Consider the following 25,919-nt stretch of genomic DNA (forward strand, 5'->3'; position numbering starts at 1 on the left):
GGTGGTGGCACACATTTCTAATTGAAGACAGTGTGTGTGTGCTCATTATATGAGATTAATGAAATTGAACTTCTGCCGATGGTATAGCAGATTATTACCTCAAGTGTAACTGAACTTAGGTATCTCTGAATGCAGCAGCAGGCGTGGGCTTTAAATTCTCACGTCGGTCACATTTTCCCCTGGACCCCGTTGTTTCTTACCTGACAGGTTTGTTTAGGCTCAATCTTTGGAGTGTGCTTGAATCCGTGTGTATGTTCAAGTGTGTGATTCAGCCCGAGGCTTAGCGTCCAGCAGTGGCAGGTGACAGTCCAGTCTAGTGTCAAGAAGGCTTTAAGGTGACAGGAGTGATTTTATTCTGGAGGAAAACCACACAACAAGCCAAACATGTCAGATAACAACAGCCATTGTTGTTTGCATAAGCTGCTTTCTAATGGTGTCATGTTCACTTTCCGTAAGTCTAACAGATGTGCTCATTTGACTTGTGTTTTCATGGTTGTGGATCCTTTTTATGGTGTTTATACCTTGGTCTTCCATGCTATATAACACCTGATTTCCTATTCAGGGATTTATAATCTATTCTCTCATTTGATTTAAAGTTGAAGTACAGCTCCTAAATAAGTTTACTAGAATCAACCGAGATCTCTATCAGGTACCTGAGAAAATATGCCTCTATTAACCAAGTTTACTGCTTTACTTATCTTGCTCCTACAAAACAAAGGCCCTGTAAGATATTATCTCTGAGCTACAGCCAGAGTGATGTGGTTGGTCAAATGATGCATCGTTGTATATCACCTCTGCAATGACATTAAAGGAACATGTGGCTCTGCCCATAGATAGAGAGAATAGAATATAATATCAAACCACACAGCAAGCAAATGAGAAATAATAAAATAATACACTGGCTACGGTGATGATAGTTTGTTTGTAGATGTCATAGCACTGGCCAGCATCCAGCACAGCGGATGTATCCCATGGCTATGCTTAGATTTCCTAGGGATCTTCAGGGAGAGAGAATTGGCCCTTGTGCAGCATAGGAAGGTCAGTCTACCACAAGGGGAACTTCAGATTAATGACCAGGGGCGGCAACTCTCTGCAGGCCTTCATGCATCATGTCCCATTCACCGCCAAACATGTCAGGGAGCGCTCCCACCGGGAATTTCGTGGATATTTACGGAGCGTTTCCATCACTTTTGCCTCCTGCCTATTGACTCCCAGCAGCGACGCTCGTCGACTGAAAGACAGAAACAGGTCACGGTGTTGTGGGTGTGGTGGGTGGAGGTCTTAAAGCCTAACTGAGTGACTTCATACCTGGGCCACTTGCCCTAGTGACAGGGTTTGCTCGCTGGTTGCCATGGCACCCACCCTACAGCCCACTGCTATCCTGCAGCTGCTCTGCTGGTCATTAGTCACAGAGACAGGCCGTATGCACTATCACAACGCCCTTCCTCCACCAATCAGCTGCTCAGATTCCAAAACTGCCGATGCCTTTCAACCATAGTATAGCTGTATGAGTCACCATGGCAACATATCTGACTCCTATCTTCCAGTGTACAAGAGCATCCTCGAGTAGAAAGAGATAATTATATTTCCATTCATAGTTTAGTAAGTAACCCTTTCACATTAATGGTCAGTATCTTCTCTCTGCTTTTATTTTGGAGCCACAGAAATATGAAATATTTATTCGCAGAGGAAGAATATATTCTACCCTAAGTGATGCACCTTTTCATCCCCTGTGAATTTCCTACAATAATGAAGCCAATGATTAAGTTACTTTATAATGTCCAATTCAAAACACCCTTGATTAACAGTGAGCAAACATTAGGGAGTCAAATTTACATAGAGGAGACGCCCTCCCACACTGCCTTTTCATTTCCACTTTCTGTCTCTCTCTCTCTCTCACACACACACACACACATGCACGCACACTAAGACGCTCAGATCAGCAGGCCTGTTTTCTCGTCAGGGTGATTATCCAGCTCATAACTCACTCAGAGCTTTCATTTGCACTATAATTCACACCAGACCCGGTGATGGCAGCTCCATAATTCACACACACACACTGATTATCTCAGCTGTAAGTCACACACCTGCAATCAGACGGACCACGACGCCAAGTAGCGAATCCAGGATGGATAGATGGATGATACAGCACCGAGTGTTTTAAGACTTTAAGCAAGATGCATATACTTTACACCCAATACCAATGTGCAAGTATTTTCCAAAATGCAAAAAAGTCCAGATACATTTTTCATTGTCGACAGTGCTGGGGATGCATTCCAAGGAGCATTAAATCAAACAATAACCATTTAATTTTCTGCATGCTATCATTTTGCAGCGTAATGTAATGCTTGACATCTCCTTGGAAATATTAAATGTAACCCTCTGTGGACTTAATTTAATGTTTCCGCTCTCCCGTGTACTCAGAGGTGTATGATTCCTTTTTAAAACCAGCATGTCCAAGGCAAACAGTGTGCCAAAGAAATCTGATGAGCATAACTTCATACCCTTATGCTCATTTTCATACTCGCTGAACAGGCCTGAAGAGCTCGGGTCTGCTTCCCTCGGGGCAATAGACTAATAATTATCTATTAGGTCAGACTGACATGATTCCAATCATCTTTAATGGTGATTCTTGGGTATTCGCTCTTTTGAAGATGAATGTGCTATTCCAGTGAAATGAAATGCCACGAATAGCAGCATGTTCATATCAGACCGAGGTATAGCAGGTAGGACTTATACATGAAAACCACATTATTATAGCTCCCTCAATAACGGTGAGGCACGAAACTAAAGGGCCTCATACATACACATGTGCATATATCACACCAAACTCTCATTTCTTTCCATTTCACCTCCTTCAAATCTCTGCTGGACTATATGAAGAAAATAAAGCAAGGAAGCACAACATATGGCTGTACAATGGTGACAGTGATAAAGCTCACTTCCCTAAGTTAATGACACCTTCTTTGCCCTCCTGCACTCCTTTTCTATCACTCCCTGCCATGGCCAGACGCTATTTATAGCTGCTGTGCCTATTATTGTACATCTCTCTCTCTCTCACACACACACACACACTTTCTCCACTCTTTTAAAAATGCGTCACTCTGTCTGTCTTTTTCTCTTTCGCTCTCACTTTTCCCTCGCTCTCTGTAATTGAATCGATGAACAGGCTTTAAACTTTTTTTCTTTTTTTCTTTTTCCTTTCCCCAGTTTTCAGGATTTCGTCAAACCGACTCTGCGTCCTCAGAGAGGGCGAGAGCCGTGGATGGACTACTGAACTCTGCTCTTGACTCCGAGAGTGTTTTCTCAGAGCTGCTCTCACAAACCCCTTTCATCTTTTTTTTTTCCCCCCCTCCCTCATCCATTCTCTTTTAAGTTTGATTTCTGTAAAGCTTTCTCACGATTTAGCGCATCCTCGGAGGTGTAGAATCTGTTGTAACGTGGGTTCGCATTTCGTTTTTTTTATTATGTTTATTTTGGACGTAGTTGGCTTGACTGTACAAATGTTTCAGCTGTTTGACATAGAAATATTCTCTGTGAAATGCTGCAGACTCCACCATATTGCACCACCTACAACATGACTTCACTCATTCTAATGATGGATGTGTGAAAACACTGTCATCACTCTCACTCCCATTGAAATGAAATGTGTCCTGGCTGACTGGCTCGTAGATAGATAGTTTCCAAAAAAAATAGATTTCTCATGTTTGCTGACAGACATTTTTTTGGTGATTATAAAATGAATGCATGTCTTCACATAATCTTGAATTGTTCAGTGGGTCGGTTCAGGATTCTGAACCGCTCTGATGGACCATCTGGAGCTTAAATCATTTTTTGGTTAGCACAAAATAACCGACAGGTCTTGGATGGAGATGTATTAGGTTGACAACACCTTACTTTGTAGCGGTAATTATATTGCCTGGCTCATGTGGCGTGAAGAAACACTATTTATTGTTTTTATCTTGAAGCATTCACTTTGTCAATTAATACGCATCACAAGATGTTATTCATATATATCCAAATGGAAGCAATGTTTCTCAGACAGGCACAGCATGAAACTCCCATCAGGAAGCTGTTCCATTAAAAAACTGTGAGATATGATGCAGAAATAATAGAGTGATCCTCTGAGTTTAATCTAAAAAAAAATCCCTCATGTTTTATGTCTATATCTGACTTGTTTGGACTTCTCCTTCTTTTGTTAGCACTTCAAATGTTTCTAAACCCTCCCATCAGGAAATCCATCCCTCTTTTTTTTAACTTAATTCTCTGTTACCCACACTCTTGCCTGCCTTTGCTCTCCGTCTCATTTGAGAATCGCTGAAATCAATGGGACAAAATGGAAGAGTTGAACCTTCCTGTCAAGGCTGAGCGAGAGAGTTAAAGAAGGGCACCCACCCCTGAACTCACCTCCCTACGTAACTAATTGCCTATAATTACACCAACGACTGCCACAGAATGCAAATGAGACGAGATCCATTCGTCTAACCCGGCACTGTAAATCAGCCCCATCATGTCACCGTGTGACTGAGCTGTGTGAAGCAGCCAACACAATAGCATCAATAATACTACAAATAGTGAAGTGTTAAAAATGATAGCACTGCTCGGGCTGTAATTGCCTGCATTATATTGATCATTTGCTTGAATGTCACTTGTGTTAAGGAATCTATTGCAATTACCATTAGGAGGAAGTGGCTATTCAAAGGTCTTATTCTTGACTGATTTTTCCTTTTTTCCCTTTTTTTTCCAACCCTCAGGAGGAATATTTGAATCCATTGAGAGCGGCCCCTCCGGAGCAGAGGAACTAGCTTTTAAATTTGCCTTGAACACAATCAACAGGAACCGCACCTTGCTCCCCAACACCACGCTGACCTATGACATCCAGAGAATAAACATCTTCGACAGCTTTGAGGCCTCCAGGAAAGGTGAGTCAGGATATGGGAAGATTGTTACTTATATAATTCAATTGCTCTTAATTGTCTAGATTTGAAATGAAGATATATGTAAATGGTTTGTGGTATAGATCCCGTGCATTTAAAGGTACAGTGCGTCAGATTTAGGGTGCTCTATTTACAGAAGTTGGCAGAGAAAAATTTAATTAGTGTTTTAATCTAGTGAGACTTTTATCGGGCAATAAAAAAAATATATCGCCATTAATTTATTCTAAAAGTTGGGTTGGGAGCTGGGTCTATACTACGCAAACTATGATGACTTTGACCTTGATATTTTAGCACGGATGTATACCTAGCCGAATTGCACTGTAGGGGGCGAGAACGAGTCTTCGAACCTGTATGCCTACTGTGAATTACCACATCAAACGTGACGTGCTAACATGGATGTAACTACGAAGCCATGGGGTTTGCTTCAGGGAAAAGTTATTGTTAAGAGGCTTCCTAAAGGAAACCTCGATGAGACTAAGGTTGTTTGCACCTTGTGCAATGCAGAATTAGTTTACTGAAGGACCGCCTAAACGCAAAGCATCCCTTAGCTAATGCTGCAGATCAAGCACTGATGTAACGCAGGGGAAGAATCATCGTCAAGCTGGTCTGCCTGAGTGACTGGTGGAAGAAGGAGAAATAGAGCTTGGACTGATTGACCCAAAGCTACTGTAAACAGTTCATCAGGACCTCTTATGTAGGCGTACAGTTCAAAATTCATGTTTAACTGAATAAACAGTTTGTAAACACAAGTACATCTCATTGAACATGGTTTATTTTCATCACCAAGTATCAAAGTAGAACAGCTTTCTCAAGCAGTCAGTGATGCATTTTGGAAACAGGAGATGAGCTGGTCTAATGCGCCACCTGGCATAAGAAACCTGTTCTCAAAGACTTACTTACTTTTAGTCATTACTTAGGTAGCACACATATTCTGAATGAGCCATTTCAATCTAGATTAATCTAGATTAATACTATGATTACAGTGAGATTAATCTAGATTAAAAAAATTAATGTATGCCCACCACTAGTTTAATCACATGTAAATGAGAATAGTTATGTTTTGTTACCTTAGAATGAAAAATTTAAATCTACAGACACATTAGGTCCTCCATACAGTCTGCCATGTTGAACCACCATTTTTCTTTCTTCTTTCTTTCTTTTTACTGTTTAGTGCACTATATTTACTATATGAGTGTGAAATGTGTGCACTATACTGTATAATACACTCAAGGATTAGCTGGCATGAATGCTAATTTTAAATCCGTAATGTGACGCATAACATCTGATAGAAGCAAAAAAATCACAGCAGCACTACAGCTGAAGGTGCAATGTGGTGATAAATAAGTGTCACACAAGTAAATTATTGAGCGTTTATCCTGAAAGGCGTATGAATGAGTGAACGCAGCAGTTTGAAGTCAATTTGATATATTGACAAAACCGAACTCCAATTGAGTTTGTATTGCCAAAACGTCCACAAAGGCTTGATATTAAATTGTTAAAATGGGCTACTAGTTTCCCGAGAGTCAAATGAAATAGGGGGGGGAAAAAGCTTAACTGTGTCCTTGTCGATACTCACTGTGTGTGTGTGTATCCTTGAGGAACAAATGTGTTGGATGCATTTCCTTCCTCATAAAACATTTACAGAAAAGCCGAGTTTGGTGTTAATTTTTGAAAATCGCTCACAGTCGTCTTCTTTTCTGCTGCATTTTGGCATTTTACAACCACCTGTAGATAAGTACAGTACTGTAAAACTATTGAAAAATATGTATGGCCTCACCTGTGTGCTCAGAGCATGCATGTGTATCCTCATGAACAAAATGGGGGGCACAGATTTTCATTATCAGTTTGAATTGAAGACCAAACAGACAGTAGAAGCAGGTTTAAACTTACGACACATTAATTCACATTGTTGCTTCTTCCTCTTTCTACCTCACCAGCATGTGATCAACTTTCCCTCGGGGTGGCGGCCATTTTTGGCCCCTCACACAGCTCGTCGGCCAATGCAGTCCAATCCATCTGCAACGCTTTGGGAGTGCCCCACGTCCAGACCAAGTGGAAGCATCAAGTGTCAGACAACAGGGACTCGTACTATGTCAGCCTGTACCCTGACTTCTCCTCCCTCAGTAGAGCCATCCTCGACCTGGTGCACTTCTTCAAGTGGAGAACGGTCACTGTGGTGTATGACGACAGCACAGGTACAGGTACAGTTGGTGTCTGTCTTCATCTTCCAGTGGTGTTTCTGTTATGCATGATGCATGTGACAATGTTTACAACCTGTCGCCTTTTTTAAAATGACCAGAAAAACAAGAGGGACCAGGTGAAGTACAAAAAAGCAGCACTGCTGCTCAGAGTTCAGTGAGTGCTTTGTAACCTGTCAAGTTAATTCAGAAATCAATAGCTTACTGTTCTGCCTCAGTCCTGCAGGTGCTGCCCATGTCAGTCTTCCAGAAGAGTGAGCAGCGGCATAGAAAAAAAAAAAAAAAAAGAGAACCACATTACCCAGAATGACCCAATGTCTCTTCAGATTAATGCAATGCAGAAATGTAGTATGTGGGCGCTGACAACAGCCATTAATAACACACAGAGACACTTGATCTCTGAGGGTGGTTATCAAATGCGTCTGTGAGCCATTTCGTCTATCCTGTGACTTTGTGGAGTGGCTCATAATATGCGTTTTAAAAGACGGGTCGTCTTTTAGCTGGAGTGCGGTGATATTTTTACGAGGTAAAGCGTAATCGCTCCACGGAAGCTAAAAAAATTATTTAAATGTTCATTCGCAATTTATGAGCTATTTGGTGTGATGTGGTTGACAACTTAATGTAAGTAAATTAGATATAGCTGAGAGGATTTTTTAAATTTTAGACAGGTTGAATAATGAATTTACTCCCTACTCTGAGCAAGTGAATGTCGCCTCGTAGTTGACATCCTAAATTGTGCCACTAAATATAAATTTTAAGCCTTTTCTAACATAGTTTTACTGGGGTTTTTTTTCTGATTCCTCTACTTTCACATCTGTTCGATACATTTAAGCATTTAAACTGCAGCATGCCAGCGCCAGTAGGTTAATCTCAGATGATATCCCAATGACTCGCCACACTTGCCACATTATTCTGACTCATCGCCTTGACCCTCTCGTCTCTTCCTGCCTCAGAGCTCAGTACATTAACACCTTCATTCTCCAACAAACCGCCCCAGTGAGATGCCAAAAAGGTGACCTCTCGCCTCGCTCTCTGTCAGACAGCAGCGACTTGGGCGTACTGTTTACAGCGTTTCTTCTGTAACACACCTGACGCCCTGAAAAGTGTGACAGCTGCATAGCCTCGGTTGCTTTCCCCCCACCGCCTCCACCTGGTCCCAGGCTGTAATCACACAGCTTCATGCTCCAGGGCCCTGCGCTGCTGATTGGAGCCTATCTGACGGCTGGCAGGGAAAACTATCGGAGGGGATAAAATATTCACACACAGCCGTTAGAAGATCCAGGGGGAAAGTCTGAAGGCATTAGCCAGAGCCCACAAACATCTACACTGACAGTGTTTCCCAAACGTTGAGCTCCCTTGACAGATTCTTTTTTCTTGCTTAACACCTCCCAAAGTGTCAGTGTGAACAAAAACAGGGAGACGCAGACATGCCCTGGAGTAGGGATCTATTGGGATTACCTGAGGTAAGCTCGAGGAGGTTGAGTATTCCTCCCTACAATGGTACTTTTCACAACAAGACCTGCATGTTCCTATTTCACACCAATCTTTCTATAGGCTTCAGGGAGACCCAGTCCCACTCACAGTAAGACCATTAAACTGCTCACCCAGCACTTCATTTCAAAATAAAAAATAGGCTGAGCTATCTTAAAGTGGTTCCACGGAAAAAAGAAAAAAAAAAAATCCTATCTCTCTCCAGTTCCCTCTCAAACTATCCTCGCTGCTCCATCCATTTTTATACCCATGACAAGTAATCATCTCTCCCATCAATCCAGCCTCTTTCATCCCTGCACTCTGAAGTTCTTTACTGAGGGAGAAACTCATTGTAATCTCATCACAGTATCTCCCGGAGAGCTTTCTACCTGAGCGTGTGGTCGAGAAATGAAAGGTGAAGATTGTAGCGCAATATGTGACGGCGGCGTCGGGCTCCCTAGGGGCAAGTACAAGCTGGGCAAACAGAGGCACACTCATCAGAGCACATCTGAAGTGTGTATGTGTGAGAGAGAAAGAGACAGGATCGACCACGGCTTTCCATCAGGATAAAATTGAACCCAGTGCATGGTACTGTATGGTAACATGGAAGAAGAGAGCAGATCAACATTTGGGAGGCTTCTGTGGGATTGGAAGTTTCTGTACGTGGGTGCAGATTGAGGTTCTTTCCACAAAAGAGTGCAATGTGCTGGGTTGGTGTTAAATTCTCTTGATAGGTCTGTAGCAGTCTGTTTGCTTGCCAAGCATGAGTAGGAGGATCAATAGACTGTGGATTAGGAAAGCATGCATATGGGCATTTTTCTGCTGAGGGAAAAAACCTGAATCCAGCTGGTTTCGTGGCCTCCTCGGCATCAGCGATACTTCAAAATGGCAGCACATCAAACACATTATGTTGCTGCATCTTTTAAAAATTCCCTTTTCACGCTATATGTATCCTCTTTGTCTGCAGGTCTCATTCGACTTCAGGAGCTGATCAAGGCGCCGTCACGATACAACATTCGTTTGAAGATCCGACAGCTGCCCACAGAGACCAAGGACGCCAAACCACTTCTGAAGGAGATGAAGAAGGCAAAGGAGTTCCATGTCATCTTTGATTGTGGACATGAGATGGCTGCTTGGATCCTAAAACAGGTATGAGCTCAGCTTAATGAGTTATGATAGTTTGTTAAAGTCACTGCAAAACTCAAACATTCGGGACTATTTATGGTTAAAATGATTTAAAGTGAACCCGTTATTATTAATAGCTATTTTATTATTCATATTCTAATCATAATAGTTTTATTAAATGTCTGTTTCTATCTCATAATTGTATTTTTTTCAGTGGCACTTTTCATGTCACTTTTTTTCTTCCTTTTAACTGTTAACAAGTTGAACAGCTGCTACCAGATTTGGCCAGTTTGCACATATTAGCCAAAGCAAGGACAACATTAAAGTAATCATAAATCATTTACCTAGCTGCTGCTGTAAATAAACACAAAAGACAGACACAGAAACATCTTCTTTTATTTAGTTTAACAAGGATGCACATACGCTACCTACATAGCTGGTTAACTAACTGAGCTTTGTTTATTAACTTCATATTTATGGCAGCAGCTAATGTTGGTTAATTAAGGGTAACCATTGTGATTCTAAAGACGCTCAATTACCATACTAATTAGTATGTCAGAAAAAGATTTATTATGTTTCAGTACGTGGTATGTCAAATGCAGTATCCCGAAAAATACTGGGATGTCCTCCTGCATCTTCCTCTGTGTAGAGGAAGGTACGCGACATCGACTGATGACAGAGAGCAAAGACAGATGTTTATCCATTATTTAAGATGATCAGTAAGAACAAAATGACACAACCAAAAAAATGACAGTGACAGCGAAACAGTAAATATAATCATACATATTTTATACATTTTTACAAATAACAACAGCAGAGCTTTCCCAGATGACTGTCGAGCCCATCGAATGCCATCCTGTTGCATCTCCAAGGTGTCATTTAGCGATGTAGTACCCGTCTTAAATTGCATACTTTGTACTTAAAATTTTAGACTACAGACTGCAACAGATATCTGAACAAAAGGGTCCAAGTTGCATTATTATGAAAAATTTGTTTGTCAGAATTGTATGCATACTGCATGCAACAGTACAGGGACAGGGTAAGATAACACTGCTAACTTCTTCACTTTGATAGTGAGTAATCCAAGCTCATAAACCGGCATTGCCAGTAAGTTGACTTGAGCAGCATCATGAGCAGTCTTGGTACGTTCAGCTTCAGACTATAGTTGGTTGATTCAGAACAGCTTTATTAAATGAAGTGTGTTATTATGTGTCAGTAGGGAAAATGCCAATATGATTCAAAAGAAAATAAAAATTCTATCAAACAAAATTATAATGAAATAGCATTTCTTGAGTTTATTTTATCATTTATTTGAAAGCGTCTTTTTAATCTACTTAGTATTGAACACTTTGCGGTTGAATAATATTCACCTTTAAGTTCAACATGTGGGCAGTAAGAGTGGTCGATGGAACAGTCTCTGCATTAGATGAGTAATTGCATCAAGCTTCCTATACTTAATTAAAAATGTATATAATTTCCCTTCATAGAAATGGTGCTTTCGATACATAGACTCATACTTAATTCATTATGTTATATACACTAACACAACACGCTCATGTGTGTTTCCCTTTATCACACTTTCTCTCTTTAAGCACTGACGCAAATGATTCACATACCTACTTTCCGCTCAGTGCATCTTTAATCTCTCTGTAGAATATTAGATCTCTACTACTGACCCGTCATAATGGATTCTCTCCATTGGACAATAAAGGTTTTTTAATTAGAAAGTCTAATTCTGCTCACAGGCATGTTAAATTCATTTAACAGAGGCGCATTATTTATGAGAATGGCGGGGGTTCTTATTGAATTGAAGTCTTCTCAGAAGCTTATTGCATTGCTTGATTTCTCTATATAGCCGCTAGTCTACAGAGGAGCAACAAAAATGATTATTTATTGATGGTGAATACTTGGTAGGCACAACGAAACAAATACTGTATGTCAACAGCTCAATTCGCCGCCTCTTCCTGCTGTGCTTCCTTGTTTCTTGCCTGTAAAAAGCTCTAATAGTGTTCTCACAGTAAATAACGACTTTCGAACATTTTGTGTTTGTTTCTTTTTTTCTCTTCTCCTTTCACATCGAGACGGAGCTGTGAAGTAAATAAAATCACATCAGTACAAACAACACATGTTGTGTGAAAAGTATCAACTTTTGTAAGATGCCGGTCTGCTTCCTCTTATTCTTATTTTTAACATGAATGTCTCCTTCAGGGTTTGGTTGGTTGCTGTCAGGGGGGCAGATTAGATGATTTCATCTCATTCAAGTGTAATAAAAAAATTCAATATATCTTCAATCAATCACCGGGCCCCCAATACAGTATGGTGTACACACGCCCATGGTCTCTTTTAATGTAAAATTTGTTCTTTCTCAGCCATCTTCGTGGCTGGTATCACTATACACATAGACTATACAGGTTTAATAAAAGCTAAATGAAGAAAGCTAAATGAAATGAATCAAGTAAAAGACTCATTAAGCTATTAATCTTTGATTTAGTTACTCTTCTTTTCTCCCTGTAGGCCCTGGCAATGGGTATGATGACAGAATACTACCATTATATTTTTACTACCCTGGTGAGTACATTGGCACTTCTTAATTTTTTATGTCGACAAAATGCAATTATATACAATGTTTATTAGTTTTTTGCGCAGCACTACCCTCTTGATAATGTGTGCGGTTTGAACCATTTTCATTTTATTAAAGTGCAAAGATTCACCTGTTTTTGCTTGTTGCAAGGCAAAAAAGCATCCATCTGTCTGAGTGCCTGATAGCGGGCTTTCTTCTCTGAGGAAAAAAAATGAAATATGACTGGAACAGCAGGCAGTCGAAGAAAAACATCTTATTATTTCCATTTTGTGAGAAGCATTTGAACCTGAACTACAATTTAAATTCGCACTAGAGGAAATAGATAGGCTTTGAAAAGCTGACTCATTGTCGTGTGGTTGATTAGAACTATTTGCATTTTAAAGTATAGTTGTGAAACTTCTTGGAGTTTATTCTCTGAATTCAAAACCAGCCTTCACGCCTTACCAGGATGTCCACAACCCTGAGTGTAGGAAACAAAAGCAGTTGGATATATTTTATTCTGACTCTGGCAGTGATTGAAGTTCTCCAAAGTTCTTTCATCTAGCCAACTACAAAGATTACTTGCTACGCTCCAGATGAACAACAGCACATCTTCCCAGAGCCCAGAGAACAGAAGACTGAGAGCTCAGATAACAGCCCTCAGCAAATGAGAGTGTCATCCATTTGGTCCATTATAGCTCTAACAAACAAATGGCATGCTGTGAGAGGCTGAGGGAAAGGTTGCAAAAAAGTGACCTGAAAAAAAAGATATTTACCCGTGCACAGGACTTGTAAGTATCCCCCGTGCATCCACCTAAGAACCTGGCTAGATGAAAGGAGAGTGAGTGACAGCAGGTATGTTACTGGGAAAGGGAAGAGAATGGTGATTATAAGCCTGTTTCAGCGGCATGCCTGTCAGGGTGGAAACATGCCTACTTTAACGTCAGCCAGTGTTTGGCAGGTTTCAGGGCAGTGTGCTGGCCAAAGCTGCTGTATGCTGGTACTAAGCCATCCATGCTGCTTTCAGAATAGGACAGCAAACATTGACCGTGGCACCCACATTCTGCGTCCATCACCTGCTGTTGCTCTGTCAACTGTGTTGTTGCATCCCAGAGACATCTGCCTGGTGAGATGCCAGACATGCTGTATGCGGGACAATTGGGTTGTCCTTTCACTTCCACATGATAGATGGCAGTCCACCAAAACCCTGCCTGTAACCTTGAAAACCTTGCCTTAATCAAGGCTACTGCCTCAGCATGAAATAGAATAACTCTTGAAATACTTTCAACTGTGCTTTTCTGCTCTTTTCCTAAAGCCGCCATTAAAATGACTCTTCTTAATTATTCAAGACAGATGAGAGATGTACTGTATAGCGATGTGCAAGTAAAGATGAAAGATTAATTTTTTCCTGCAGCTCAGACACATTTGGACTTTTCATTTTTATTACATCCAGGACCTTTTTGCCCTCGACATGGAGCCGTATCGTTATAGTGGAGTGAACATGACAGGGTTCCGCATCCTCAACACAGAAAACTCTCAGGTGTCGTCAATCATCGAGAAGTGGTCAATGGAGCGGCTTCAAGCCCCACCCAAACCGGACTCAGGCCTGCTAGATGGATTCATGACGGTAGGCATAAGCCTTTTTATGCTGTAAGCGTACGCACATGATATGCTGCATATGCAAAAACATGCTCATACTTCATCCGTGTATGTCCAAATGACCAAATCAATTGGAAGCCATATGTAATGTAATGTAACCTTCGGGGGGGTTTATGCTGCAACCACTTGTGTTTGTCCAGAAGGATCTTGATAAAGCTCGGTGACTGTAGATTGGAAGAAATAAATCAATGTTTTGAAATGTACGATAGTTTTAGAGGAGATTGAATGTGCACCAGTTGTCAATCACGAGTTTGATGGTGCAGTGCTCCTGGGGTGGGCATGGAAGCAGCATGAACGCCCCCTGCGAGGAGCTTTTGGGTTAGTGCTCCTGGGTCTAAATGCTCAGTAATGAGCCGGTGTGAGTGGTAATAGCCGTTTATCTGCCCTCCTGCCTCTCACAACTCTCCTCTGGGAGCGTGGCCAAAATATGACAATCTGTCAGTGCTCATGCAGAGAGAGGGAACAAATTGGATGGAAATTATGGCCTTGGTTTTTTTAGGACGGCTTCCAAAAAAGCATGGGATAAGGTGATTTGAAAGTGAAAAAGGGAATGGAGCTCGTCATGGACATTCAAGGTCCCTCTCTAGGTCTGTTGTTGTAAACAGTCGATTTACTCCACCTTCACAACACCTTCCTTGCAGACAAACACCTTTTTTTTCTTCTTCTTCTTTTTCTTTCAGCCAGCCCTTGCTTTGCTTTTCCCAGATTTAAGATCTGGCACCAGAAATTGATATAAAGAAAGAAATGTCTTCGTATCAAAGATTTAAGGCCAAGCCTTTTGAGTTTGTCACAACGCCTATTCATATATCTGTCTCATCACCTTTATTAACACCTACATGTGCTGAAAAAATAGCTATAGAAATCAATATGTTGCTTCTACACTTTCCTATGAACAAAATAAACCACACTAACATCATCAGTACGCTCTGTTGTAAATATAGAAACATCATATTTTATTCGCCCGAAACAACGCTACAGCGTGTGCGTCATTTTTTCCCACGTGAGCAGTTACCTCTGCGTGCAAAAAAAAGATTAATGCAACACACAAAGAAGTTAAAGCACTTAATTTTATTTCCTTCATCGGAAATGAATGGATATTAGTGGAGAACGTTAAATTGATTAATTACGTTGCATGAATCATTTTGTCAGATCCTATAGTACATATTGACATATCTCACTGGACTAGAACCACCATTAAATAATAAATAATACGGCCAGAGTCAAGCTTGACAAAGTGCTTCATTAGAGTGCTCTATTTATGAATCCCGGCTTCAGTGTGTTTTATTCTTTAGAGTGTTCAACCCTAAGAGGATTCTATATAATGAGGACTGAAGAAAAGATACTGAAGGAATAGGAGCCTGGATATAAAACCACTATCATTTTTAATGGTTTAATAAAGGAGTAATGGAGCAACAGTTCTGCTGGTGACTTTTAAAAATAGCCTGTGCCTTAATTGTGAATGTATGGGTAAAATAATATTTTCTTTACTTCTCAAATGTGTTTAATCAATGTGTAGATTTGTGTGATATTTATGCTGCAGTGCTCTGGGTTGAGAAGCCACCTTGAAGACTATCATTAAATTAAAGGGAGGGAGGGCTGCGGCAGCTAGCGTTTGACCTTCCACCCCCGACCCTCCCTCCAGCCTTTTATTTCCTCGCTTTCATACCTTCTTCTTATTCTCTGCTACACAAAAGCCGTACTGCGCTCTGGGCTTGTTTGTGCTCGGTGACCAGGCAACAGTTGTGTAGCGATGGTTACCAGGACAACGTCGTCCATGTCACCTTGTGATTTCATGAAGGATTGATTGACTAAGATTGGAGGAGGAGGAAGAGGAGGAGGGGGATGGGGAAGGTGAGATGGTGGTGGCAGCAGGAGGGGTGGAAGATGGAGGGTGGGGGATGTTGTGAGTGTTAAGAGGTGCATGCGATGTTTTTCTCACACCGCTAGATACGCATTAATGTGCGCTAGTGTATAATCACAGTGACACTCTGTGCCTTGGGTGAGGCCTAGTGTTGTCTCAGGGAAGGATGCATAATGAGAAGTCCCTCCACGGCCCAGGCAGGCCCGCAGCCACAAACACACTCGGCCACTGCCTCTTAACTCTTGTTTGTCAGAGGCATCTCTGACGTGGAGGGATGCAAATTAGTCCAGTTCATTTGTGTATGGACGAGCGAGTGTGGGTGATCTTGTCTGTTTGTGTGGACTCTTTTAGCATATCTCTGGAGTCATTTGAAGCTCAAATTTGTGTAACCCTCCGCCTTCATCGGAATTAACAACAATTAGAGATGGATGGATAGATAGATAGATAGATAGATAGATAGATAGATAGATAGATGGATAGATAGATAGATTTTAATTGGAGAGGGAAAAAAACAGTTTCCTAGGGCCGGCTATTTTCTACATCTGCATCATTTCATTTATGTCTCCATTTCAGTGAGCTATAATTACCACAACAGAGGGCTGGATGTTCTCCAGTGTCATCAACGCAATTGAAAATTCTGGTGTAATAGCTCTAAATAATGACTCTGTTATTAATAGAGAGCAGTTGTTTGGGTAATATGCATGACATGATGGGGCTAGTTCACGTGGGACACTGTAAAAATAAATAAACAAAAAAGCATGTTAGTGTTACACAGACTTAATGCACTGGAAACACAACAAACACGTCCAGATATTTGAGATTCTTCCAAGCCAGTAAGAAAGAGTAAGTAAGAGCAAATGTGGCTAATTTGCTCTCCCCTCCATCTGCAGCTATTGCTGAGATATCCTCGGGCAAGACACTTAACTTTAAATCAGCACAAGAACATGCATGCTCAGCAAACACTCCCAGGATACTGTAAATAATTGCTAATGACAATGATTTAAAAAAAAAAGAAAAAAACAACAGCGCAGCATTTGTCGCCCTTTTTTCTTTCACCCGCACAAGCTGTACTGTCATAAAACACTGTTATATATATAGAAAGTTAGTTTTCGATGACATACAGATGTTGTGTATGTCCTGATGAAATGAAATGATGCATGCATGTACGCGGGGGCCTATTTCACCGGATCATTTTCCATCCAGTTAATTTTGACACATTGCACAATCCAAAACGAACTCTGTACCTGCAACCTGTCCCTGAGAATTTGTGAAATGTGACGCTGCCACCGTTTGCAATTTACATTTAAACAGTACTTGCAAATATCTTTTTGCAGAGCTGGGTGTTATTCTTCAGCCCAGATCCTGAGCATGTGTGCATTTTACATTTATATTATGCATAGTTCAGCTGATTCCTTCATTAGACTCCTATATCGACACAATGAAGCCTCTCAGGCACAGTTTAAACACATGCACGGGTTGTTCGCCACTCAAGACGTGTTTACCGTCCTCTTTGGTCGACGCATTTAATTTTGAGCTGCACTCTGGGCGCTGTTAAAACACAGCTGCCATTACCACAAGTAACCATCAGATCTACAAATACTGGAATAATATCAACAGGTTTTAATGTAATGTTTAGATTATTCTTCAGTATTTGGTTTGTGCCTTTTTAAAAAGAACCACAGTATATATACTTTCACTGTATACTGTGCGCAGAGGAAGGGGAACAGGGAGGGTGCGGTGTTGCAGAGAAATGTAAGGGGGGAGGAGAGAGGAGAGAGGGGTGGGGGACACCTTGCTGAATTAACAAGAACTACTGGGAATAGAGAAGAAGCCACCCACACAGGATAGAGGATAGCTGCCAGTCTGCTGCTACACTCTGGTTTGAACGTGTCTCACCACGCATGTTTACATACAAGCGTGTGTTTGTACTGTACTGTATGTAAGTGTGAAGCACACACTGCACACAAGAGACAGGATGACTGATTTACTTCCCTATGTTTGGTGGCTCCTCTAAAGGGGGAGGACTTGGCTCAGGTTTGGCCTCTATGGTGGGCATGTTGTTGGGTAGCACATGGCTGCTTGGAATCTGACAATAAGAAAAGAATAACGACACATGAATCCCTTTTCAGTCTCAAAATCTTCCCTCTGTGCATTTCATTCATACAACATTTTCAACCAAATGAGGGTCCTCAGTGTGAGAGTTGAGCCAAATTTGGTGTTTCGCAGTAAATATGAAAATGAACAGAGGCGACGCTCTGTACTTTTGCCCGATCACTGCACAGATACAGTAAGCTCTATTTAGAAATTAGATTCGGTATTTGGGGATTCATTTTATTTGTTGAAGCTTTCACCCAAGGCTTAATTAAGTCCTGCAGTACACTGGTCATTCCACATATTGTGTAGCAGCCAAAGATGACTGCCAATTTGAACCTATCACAGATATGTTTCTATCGATAATATGTCAGCTAATTAGTAACCGGGGATTTTTATCAACTGTAAAATATGATCTATCATTACGGTCTAATTGGGTGCTTTTGCAGTCCACACGGAATAGCGTCACACTTTGATTTTGTATTCAGTACAGGACGGACAGAGCTGAACAGACTGAGCTCCACACAGGTTCACAGGTTGGTTGCGTCTATTACAGCACTGTGATCTCCCTCCCTCTGATCCCAGTTGGCAGAGGAGAGAGCCTTTTAAAGACAGCAACTGTGGAGAGCAGACACTCGATGCCCTGTGCCGGGCACCACCAGCTGGGCTTGGCACAGCATCAACATTATTAGCACCAATGCTCCCTCGGCCCATAGAAGCCTTTTGTGAGTGAAAACAGGCAGCGGGAGTGAGATGAGGAGGGGGAATTTAAAGAGAGAAATATATTATCTTTTTTTTCTCCCCTTGGTTTTGCTCCTTCTGTCAATGTCTCATTTATATATTGTATTTACATGGTAGTAAACTGAGAATCCAGTACAATGCAAACAGCTTAAAATGACGAAACATAACAATAGATTCCGTAACGATATCCCCCCTCCCATGCCTGCGTACATTCCTTGACAGTAGCAGGCGCCTGCTGATGTTATATAGAACCATAAAAGCTTGTGCAATCAGGGACTACAACCATCATCAGATCACTATCATGCAGTCCATCCCTAGGGGCCGGTGCAAGCAGCAGGAGCTGTGTGTGTCATGGTCACACTCGTGCTCAGGGATATTGGCTGGCCGTCAGCAAGGTCTCTCTCCAAGCTATCATCCTTTAAGGGTCCGGCCCACCCACCTACACGCACAATCATACACATATAGGATACGCTATGTACTTAGTGTGAGCATGCGGCGTGATCACTTAAGTGGAAAAACACATACAGAAGAATACAGTACATGCTGTTCACGGTTCACAGAAGCAGATACAGAATTAATTAACTAACATTTAATCAATTAGTACTTATATTAAATATTTTCATCATGTCTATTTTAGAGTTATAGTTAGTAATTAGTTTGCAGAATAAGATTTTAAAGGCATAAAAGATTACACATTTTATGTAAGTATTAAACTACACAACATAGTCCAAATTAGCCACACCTGCCTCAACCAATTAAAATGCTACTTACATATTAATAATCTAGTAACGCATTAATATGCCTACACCGCTGTACACTTGCCTACATGTACATATTTATGCATAGAAAACTGTGATACACATAGGAACACATGCTGGTATTATTATTACAGTTAGTGCAGTGTTAATGCATATTCTTGTGTAATCAGCAAACCAAAAACCAAACAAAGATTTTGGGAGTACCCATTTTTGTAATTGATAGCATCATCCTACTCAGGTATTCTGTGGAGACCCCTGCAAAATACCCACTGTTTAGCAGCAACCCAGATGTAATTAACACCGCCTGTGTTGTTTACACTATGAATCAAGTGTGGACTCGCTCCATACTGCCTGCATCCTCTCTCTCTCTCCATCCCTCCCTCCCTCTCTCTGGCCACAGAGAGTCCACCAGATGGTGGCGAAATGCGCAGGACCGTCGAGCCCTCCAACAAACCCTCCTCTCCTCCACCATGCAGCTGAGTCCAGCTCTAAATTGTGGTTGTTGCCTACGAAACCTAGTTCTTAAGTGACCCAACCATTTAATCAAAACCCATGTCTTGGCTTGTTTTCAAGTGGTTTGAATCATAGCTTTGTTGCTCTGAAAATGTTTAAAGTATAGCAGATGAACTATGGGGAGGGGAAAAAGGCTGTGGAGTGGGTACCTGCTAGCCTCTTTAGTTAGACCTAGTTGGAGGCTGATTAAATAAGAGGAAAGGCCATCATGTTAAACAGCCACTTAATCAGATGTAGGTTAGGCAGCATGGTGCTAATTAGCGTGGACTCTGAAGTGGACAGTGCTGCCAACAGCATGCTGCTGCCTGAAGAGTCTGGTGGGACACCACTGCTTAGAGCATTCACCACCCTCTTTTGTAAAAATGTAATAATATAGTGAGGCGTGTATCATATTTGATATGTCTTATGCGCAGTCACTTAAAACACCAATCTGTGACATTTTTAGGTGTTCTAGGTACCTGCATGGCTCAAAGTTCTCCATCAATATGAGGTTTAACCGGTCTGATCATGTGATTGGTAGCTGCAGCGTGACATCCAGCTGACTTTTTCCAAAAGCTGGATCCGGTTCAGCTTCTCTGCCGCATGTCGCTGCGTTTTTTTTAACAGATACCCCTGCAGCCTCGATCAGACCAGTCATTTGTCACTCCACCACTTTGATCTAGACTGAAATATCCAGACATGGGGACTTGAGACTTAGTGACTTGGACTCGAGTCGACTCGAGTCGACAGTTTTATGACTTGTGACTTGACTTAACAAAAAATAAAATACTTGAAACTTGACTCGGACTTGGAAGTTTAAGACTCGGGACTTGACTTGAGACACGATGACTTGAATGACTTGAGCGTTATTCACATCATGTTTTCAGTGTGAATATAAAAATGTAGTTATTATTATATTTTTTAAATAATGTTGATGATTACAGTGTGATCATATTAAGATCAGATTCTGCAACTAAAATTACAACAATAGGCCAAAGGTGACTTGACTTGGACTTGACTTGCCCAAGAAAAAAATACTTGGGACTTACTTGGGACTTAAAGATTAAGACTTGAGACTTACTTGAGACTTGCACATGTGTAACTTGGTCCCATGTCTGGAAATATCTCAGCGTCTAGTGAATGGTTTGCCATGAAATTATGTTCACATGCTCCCCAGAGGATGAATCACACTGACTTTGGTGATCCCCTAACTTTTTACTCTGGGGCCACCACCAAGGTTGACGTTCCCATCAGGCCTCAGCTGTACTTTGTGTTGTGAGCTAATTAGTAAAGAATGCTAAATGAATGATTTCTGCCTATTGCTTATATGCTTTCACTCAAAATGAGATACATTTTTATGGGGAAAAATCTGGCGTGCAACAAAAAATGTTGCTGGCAGCAGCAGTAGTGGTTTGCTTGGAACAAACAGAAGAGACTGGGTAGTTAGCATGAACAGTCTGTGTGTGTTTGAACTGCTTCTCCCATTAAGCTGTGTAAACAGTTTGTTGTTTGATGAGGTCACAAGCTCGCTCTGCCCTTATGACCTTTAATAAATTCACTATTTATTGGTATAACTGGGTAAATAGCCTTACATCAGGTGAGACAATTTATTCATAATTCATTTTCTACATTCAAGCATCTGTCAGTATTTTTATAAGATAGGGGTACTTGAATAACACTGCATCAATACGGAGTGAATGTATATAGACATGCATCAAACGCTGCTCACTCACTCACAGCTCCGTTTCTTTCAAACCAAAAAACCCTGCAGTGTAGTCTTTTATCCCCCTTTAAAGTGTGCTTAAATCTACAATAAAACCATGAATGTGCTTTCACATAAATCCAGCGCCATCAATGGATCTGTTACCCAGGGGTCCTCGTCGGAAGAAGCCAGTCTTACTTCCCTGTGACAAAAACCTCATTTAAAAAAAAAAACAGAAAAAGAAAAATGCTGCAACTCTGCTCCGTTGCCTCGGCATGTGGAAATGCAATGTGAGAAAGGGATTAAACCTCCAACGCACAAAAGAAAAAGAGGAAAAAATGACAGTGACGGCACTGGCAGAGCCCCACATATACCCACACTCTGAACAACGCTCACGCACAGCTCAGTGAAATACTGTAGAGGCAGAGAGAGGACACTGAAAGACAGACAAAAGGGAGGAAGATATAGACGTGAAGGGAGGAGGGACTGTGGAGCGACTGGGGTGGGAACATAGGCGGTCAGAAAGAAAGGGATGAAGAGAGACAGAGTGTAAAAGTTAGGGACAAGGAGAAAGATGGCACTACACCGAGCGAGCTGCAGTCACCCGGGGGGCTTTTTCCCACTAAAATGATCCGACTCTGCCTGCTCTCCCTTCTCTCCTAGAAGGCCTGAAACAGCCATAATACGCCTCATAAATCACATGTCACTTTTCAGTGTTTTTCAACTGCTGTCTTTTCATTTTTGCAGCCATGTATTCTCAACGCGCCGACTCAGTTTCATCGCCCAGGGTCTCACCGGTGCCAGAAATGCACGGTTCAGTTTCACATTCAAATTTATTTACTGCAGTAGCATCGAAAGGGACCAAAAACATAACATTAAGACAGTTTTGGGGTGTCAGAAACATATTTAAACAACAACAAACTTCCAGATTTTGGGAAATATGCATACTTGCTTTGTTTCCAAGAAGTAAATGAGAAGATTGATACCACATTTTTATTTGATAGGAGATGTTAATAGCATAAATACTGGATACTGGGGTAAACAGCTATCCGCACTCTGTCCAACAAAATGTGCCTAGAAGCATACAGCTCTAAATCTCACTAATTAACATCGGCATGTAACCCAGAGTAAAAACACAATATTTAGCTTTCTTTTGTTTCCTCTGGACAAAGCCAGGCTAGTTGTTTACAATCCTTATGCAAAGATAAACTAACTGGCTGCTGGCTCCAGCTTTATCTCAAAATATGAGAGTGATATCAATCTTCTCATCCAACTCTCAACAAGAAAGCAAATAAGTGTTTCTCCCAAAATCCTCATTGTAGCTGATTTAACTTGAAGCGTTATTAAGTCTTGTCCATCTTTCTCTTTTGTCTATGCGGTGAGCTCACCAACAAGCTTGCGATATTTCTTGTTAAATTGAAATTCATCACTTCTTACGTACCAGCCCTTCCCCATCGGTGTCTATACTCCTCATGAGGATTTCATGTTGGCAGATAAAACAAATGCATAAAACAGTATTTCACTCAGTGCTGGGGGTGAGTTTTAGATTTGGCATCTTGATTAGAGTAGAAATGATCAAATATGGCGTATTGTTTACACGAAACTCGACTTGACTGGTGAAGATTTAATTGCTAAAAAAAATCGCCAAAAGTTTCGAAAAGAAAAGCAGTAATTTCTCTGACAGCATAAATTGTGGCTCCAATACTCGCGCCGACTGTGCAGCGAAGCAGCACAAATACGTATAAACTATGGAATGAAATGAATAATTACCTCCTTCTTCTATCAAATCATCAAACCCCATGGGTCTGTCTGTGATCTGAGGGCAGAGTGACTTCGGCTTCAAGAAAACAATGAGCTTCTCTCTCCCCCGCTGACACTGTGACTCCGATGCTGATGGCAATGCTGCCTGTGTGTGTGTGCATGTGTGTGCATCTCTGAGTGCATGTGTGTGTGTGTGTTGTTGCTCTGTGCCTGGCAGCTGTAGCCCTGCGATGCATGGTGAATAACAGGTCAGTGCTAATCTCATTAGGGCTAATCAGATGTATATGATATGTATAAACAGTGGACTTCCACTGTAGGCAAGAAACCGCAGTACACATCCATCACTAGAGGGGTTGTTTGTGTATGTGTGTGTGGGTGTGTGTGTGTGTGTTAAGAGGATTTCTGGGAGGAGGATGACTGATTGAGTAGAGGTGAGAAGAGACAGGGAGATGTCGTTTTTCAGGGTGCAACATTATCAGAGGAATTATGGAATTATGCACTTGTGGAGAGCTGGTGCGAATACTGATGCAGAGAAAAGGAATATATTTGTGTAAACACACACGCACAGCCACACACACACACACACACACACAGACGTACACTCAGCAGGCAGCTCAGTAGAGTTTACAGTTCACCTGTTCTGACTGAGGACACTGCATGCGACTACGACAAATGAGGCATGCCTCTGGGACGCTTGATGGTTTGTCACCATAGTCTGATTTTTGTTGCTGTTTTTGTGCGTCGTGTACAGACGTCCCGCTAATTGGTTCCTGCACGTGTTTGTCAGTGTTTGTATGTTCCTCACGTATCGCATTCATGAGACAGGGAAAAAATTTGCAGTTGAACTAAGACATCCAGAGCTGGAAAAGGAAGGTGTAAGATGTGGGGAAAGTGTGAGTGGTTAAATGAAGGGAAAAGATATCTGGACTTGTACAATAATCGAAGCAGAAGGAGAGTGTGTGTGATTTCAGATGGTCGTGTGGGTGTTTGACGTAGAGAGGGAGAGACAGAAAGAGGTGAGAAAGACAAGGCAACAAGAGTTTAGGGCATTTTGTTTGAAACCCTTTCCCCTCTCTGACTGAGTGCCCTAGGGGTTGGAGATTGGTTTCACTTAAATCATCCTAAAGGGATCCGTGCCTGGCTCGGAAATAAATATCAAGATCGCTCTTGGATTGTTTTTAAATTGAACGCAATCTGCCCGAGCTATGAGCCATCATTTCACGTTCTCCTCCCTTCCTGATCTCTCCGTCTTCCACTTGATGCCAGCCTCTTTTTTGTTTCCATCACAAAAGGGATTTTCAGGAATTGTTCTGATCCAAAAGCAAGTAGGAAAAAAAAAAAAAGAAGATCTTTGGCATATGAATCATTTGAGCCAGACAATATTTGATGTATCACGGTAATCAAAAGTTAAAAGGCGGAGGAAATATTTCCAGGAGTGGATGTTAAAGTCGGGGGAGAAGCTAATAGAATGACATAAATCATTCAAACAAAGAGGCTGATGGGGGGGATTCGGTGGAGTAGTTTGTCCTCAGAGTGCAAACACAGCAGCATACAGAACCGTGTTCGTACTGTAAAACGTCTAATAAACTCCCGTTCTCTAATAAACCAATGTGTCTTGTAGCCAAATCGATCTTTATGTTACAATAAACAAATTCCTGTCTCTAATGCTGCTCACATAAAAAAAACTTTTTACACTGCTGCTGATGAAGCATGTATATTGTTAGTGTATCGCTCTATAAAATCGTCAGAGTAGCATGTTATAAGGCTGCTGCACAAATCATCATTAAGTACTGTAGTCTCTGTTATTTACTAAACTCTCTCATTATCAAGGGTGTTACTAAAATATCCAATCCATCCATCCATTAGCTGCTTGTCCTTTTTTAGGATGCAGGGGCGCTGGAGCCAATCCCAGCTGACACTGGGTGAGATGTCCAGCGTGGGCCTTGTAAAGAAAACTTTCCAGTTGTACCCGTTTTCTAGTGCACATATTTATTTATGTATAATGATTTATTGGAAAACGGACAGCTGAATAAAGAGTTTAGGAATAGGAATGTTTTTATTGATTGATTTTGGAAGGAAAACGTCAAGATTGTTTCTGGAAAGTTGAAAAGTCAAAACCAAAAATTAAAAAAGAAAAAATAAAAATTCTTGGAAGGCATACTTTATTTGAACTGCATGAATTTCATGTCACAGTCAAACTAAAATCATTTCCCAAGTGACTCGGTTGAATAAATATATTCAAAATGTGTGCTGTACTCTCGGAGTGGAATGAAACTGAATGTTAATATTACAACTTTTCGGGGGGGAAAAAATCAAATTGAGCTGTTTATAAACTGAGGCAGAATTCAGTCTAACCGCATGTCTTTGTATACAGTTGGTAACACAATAATTGGATGATAGGGTGGAGAAAATAGTGTTTGGATATTGACTCTGTGCCATTCTGCTAATCTATTTATTGAATAGTGGGGAGGAATTCCACAGACTCTTTTCCTAATCAGCATTTGCCATGAACACCACAATGCTAGCACGCACACACACACACACACACACACACACACACACAC

General features: G+C 41.3%; 1 protein-coding gene and 1 long non-coding RNA gene across 3 annotated transcripts in view; one reads left to right on the top strand and one right to left on the bottom strand.

Annotated features, from left to right (window-relative positions):
- LOC104927045 (glutamate receptor ionotropic, kainate 2) overlaps positions 1-25,919 on the top strand; it is a 55,725-nt gene that overhangs the window by 12,026 nt on the left and 17,780 nt on the right. Inside the window, exons 2-6 of one of the 2 annotated variants that reach the window (XM_019277403.2) lie at positions 4,755-4,922; positions 6,875-7,138; positions 9,573-9,754; positions 12,245-12,298; positions 13,744-13,917. In XM_019277403.2, coding sequence (XP_019132948.1) covers positions 4,755-4,922; positions 6,875-7,138; positions 9,573-9,754; positions 12,245-12,298; positions 13,744-13,917 — 842 coding nt within the window. The remainder of the gene's footprint in view (positions 1-4,754; positions 4,923-6,874; positions 7,139-9,572; positions 9,755-12,244; positions 12,299-13,743; positions 13,918-25,919) is intronic. The other variant, XM_010741032.3, reaches the window with a different exon arrangement.
- On the bottom strand, positions 11,792-23,494 carry LOC109142733 (uncharacterized). The gene is made up of 3 exons (XR_002043059.2): positions 23,365-23,494; positions 12,442-12,509; positions 11,792-11,817 (listed from the first exon to the last, which is right to left on the bottom strand). It is a non-coding gene; the product is annotated as an uncharacterized LOC109142733 (long non-coding RNA).

Source organism: Larimichthys crocea, chromosome XI, assembly GCF_000972845.2.
Source record: "Larimichthys crocea isolate SSNF chromosome XI, L_crocea_2.0, whole genome shotgun sequence".
NCBI classification, from domain to species: domain Eukaryota; kingdom Metazoa; phylum Chordata; class Actinopteri; family Sciaenidae; genus Larimichthys; species Larimichthys crocea.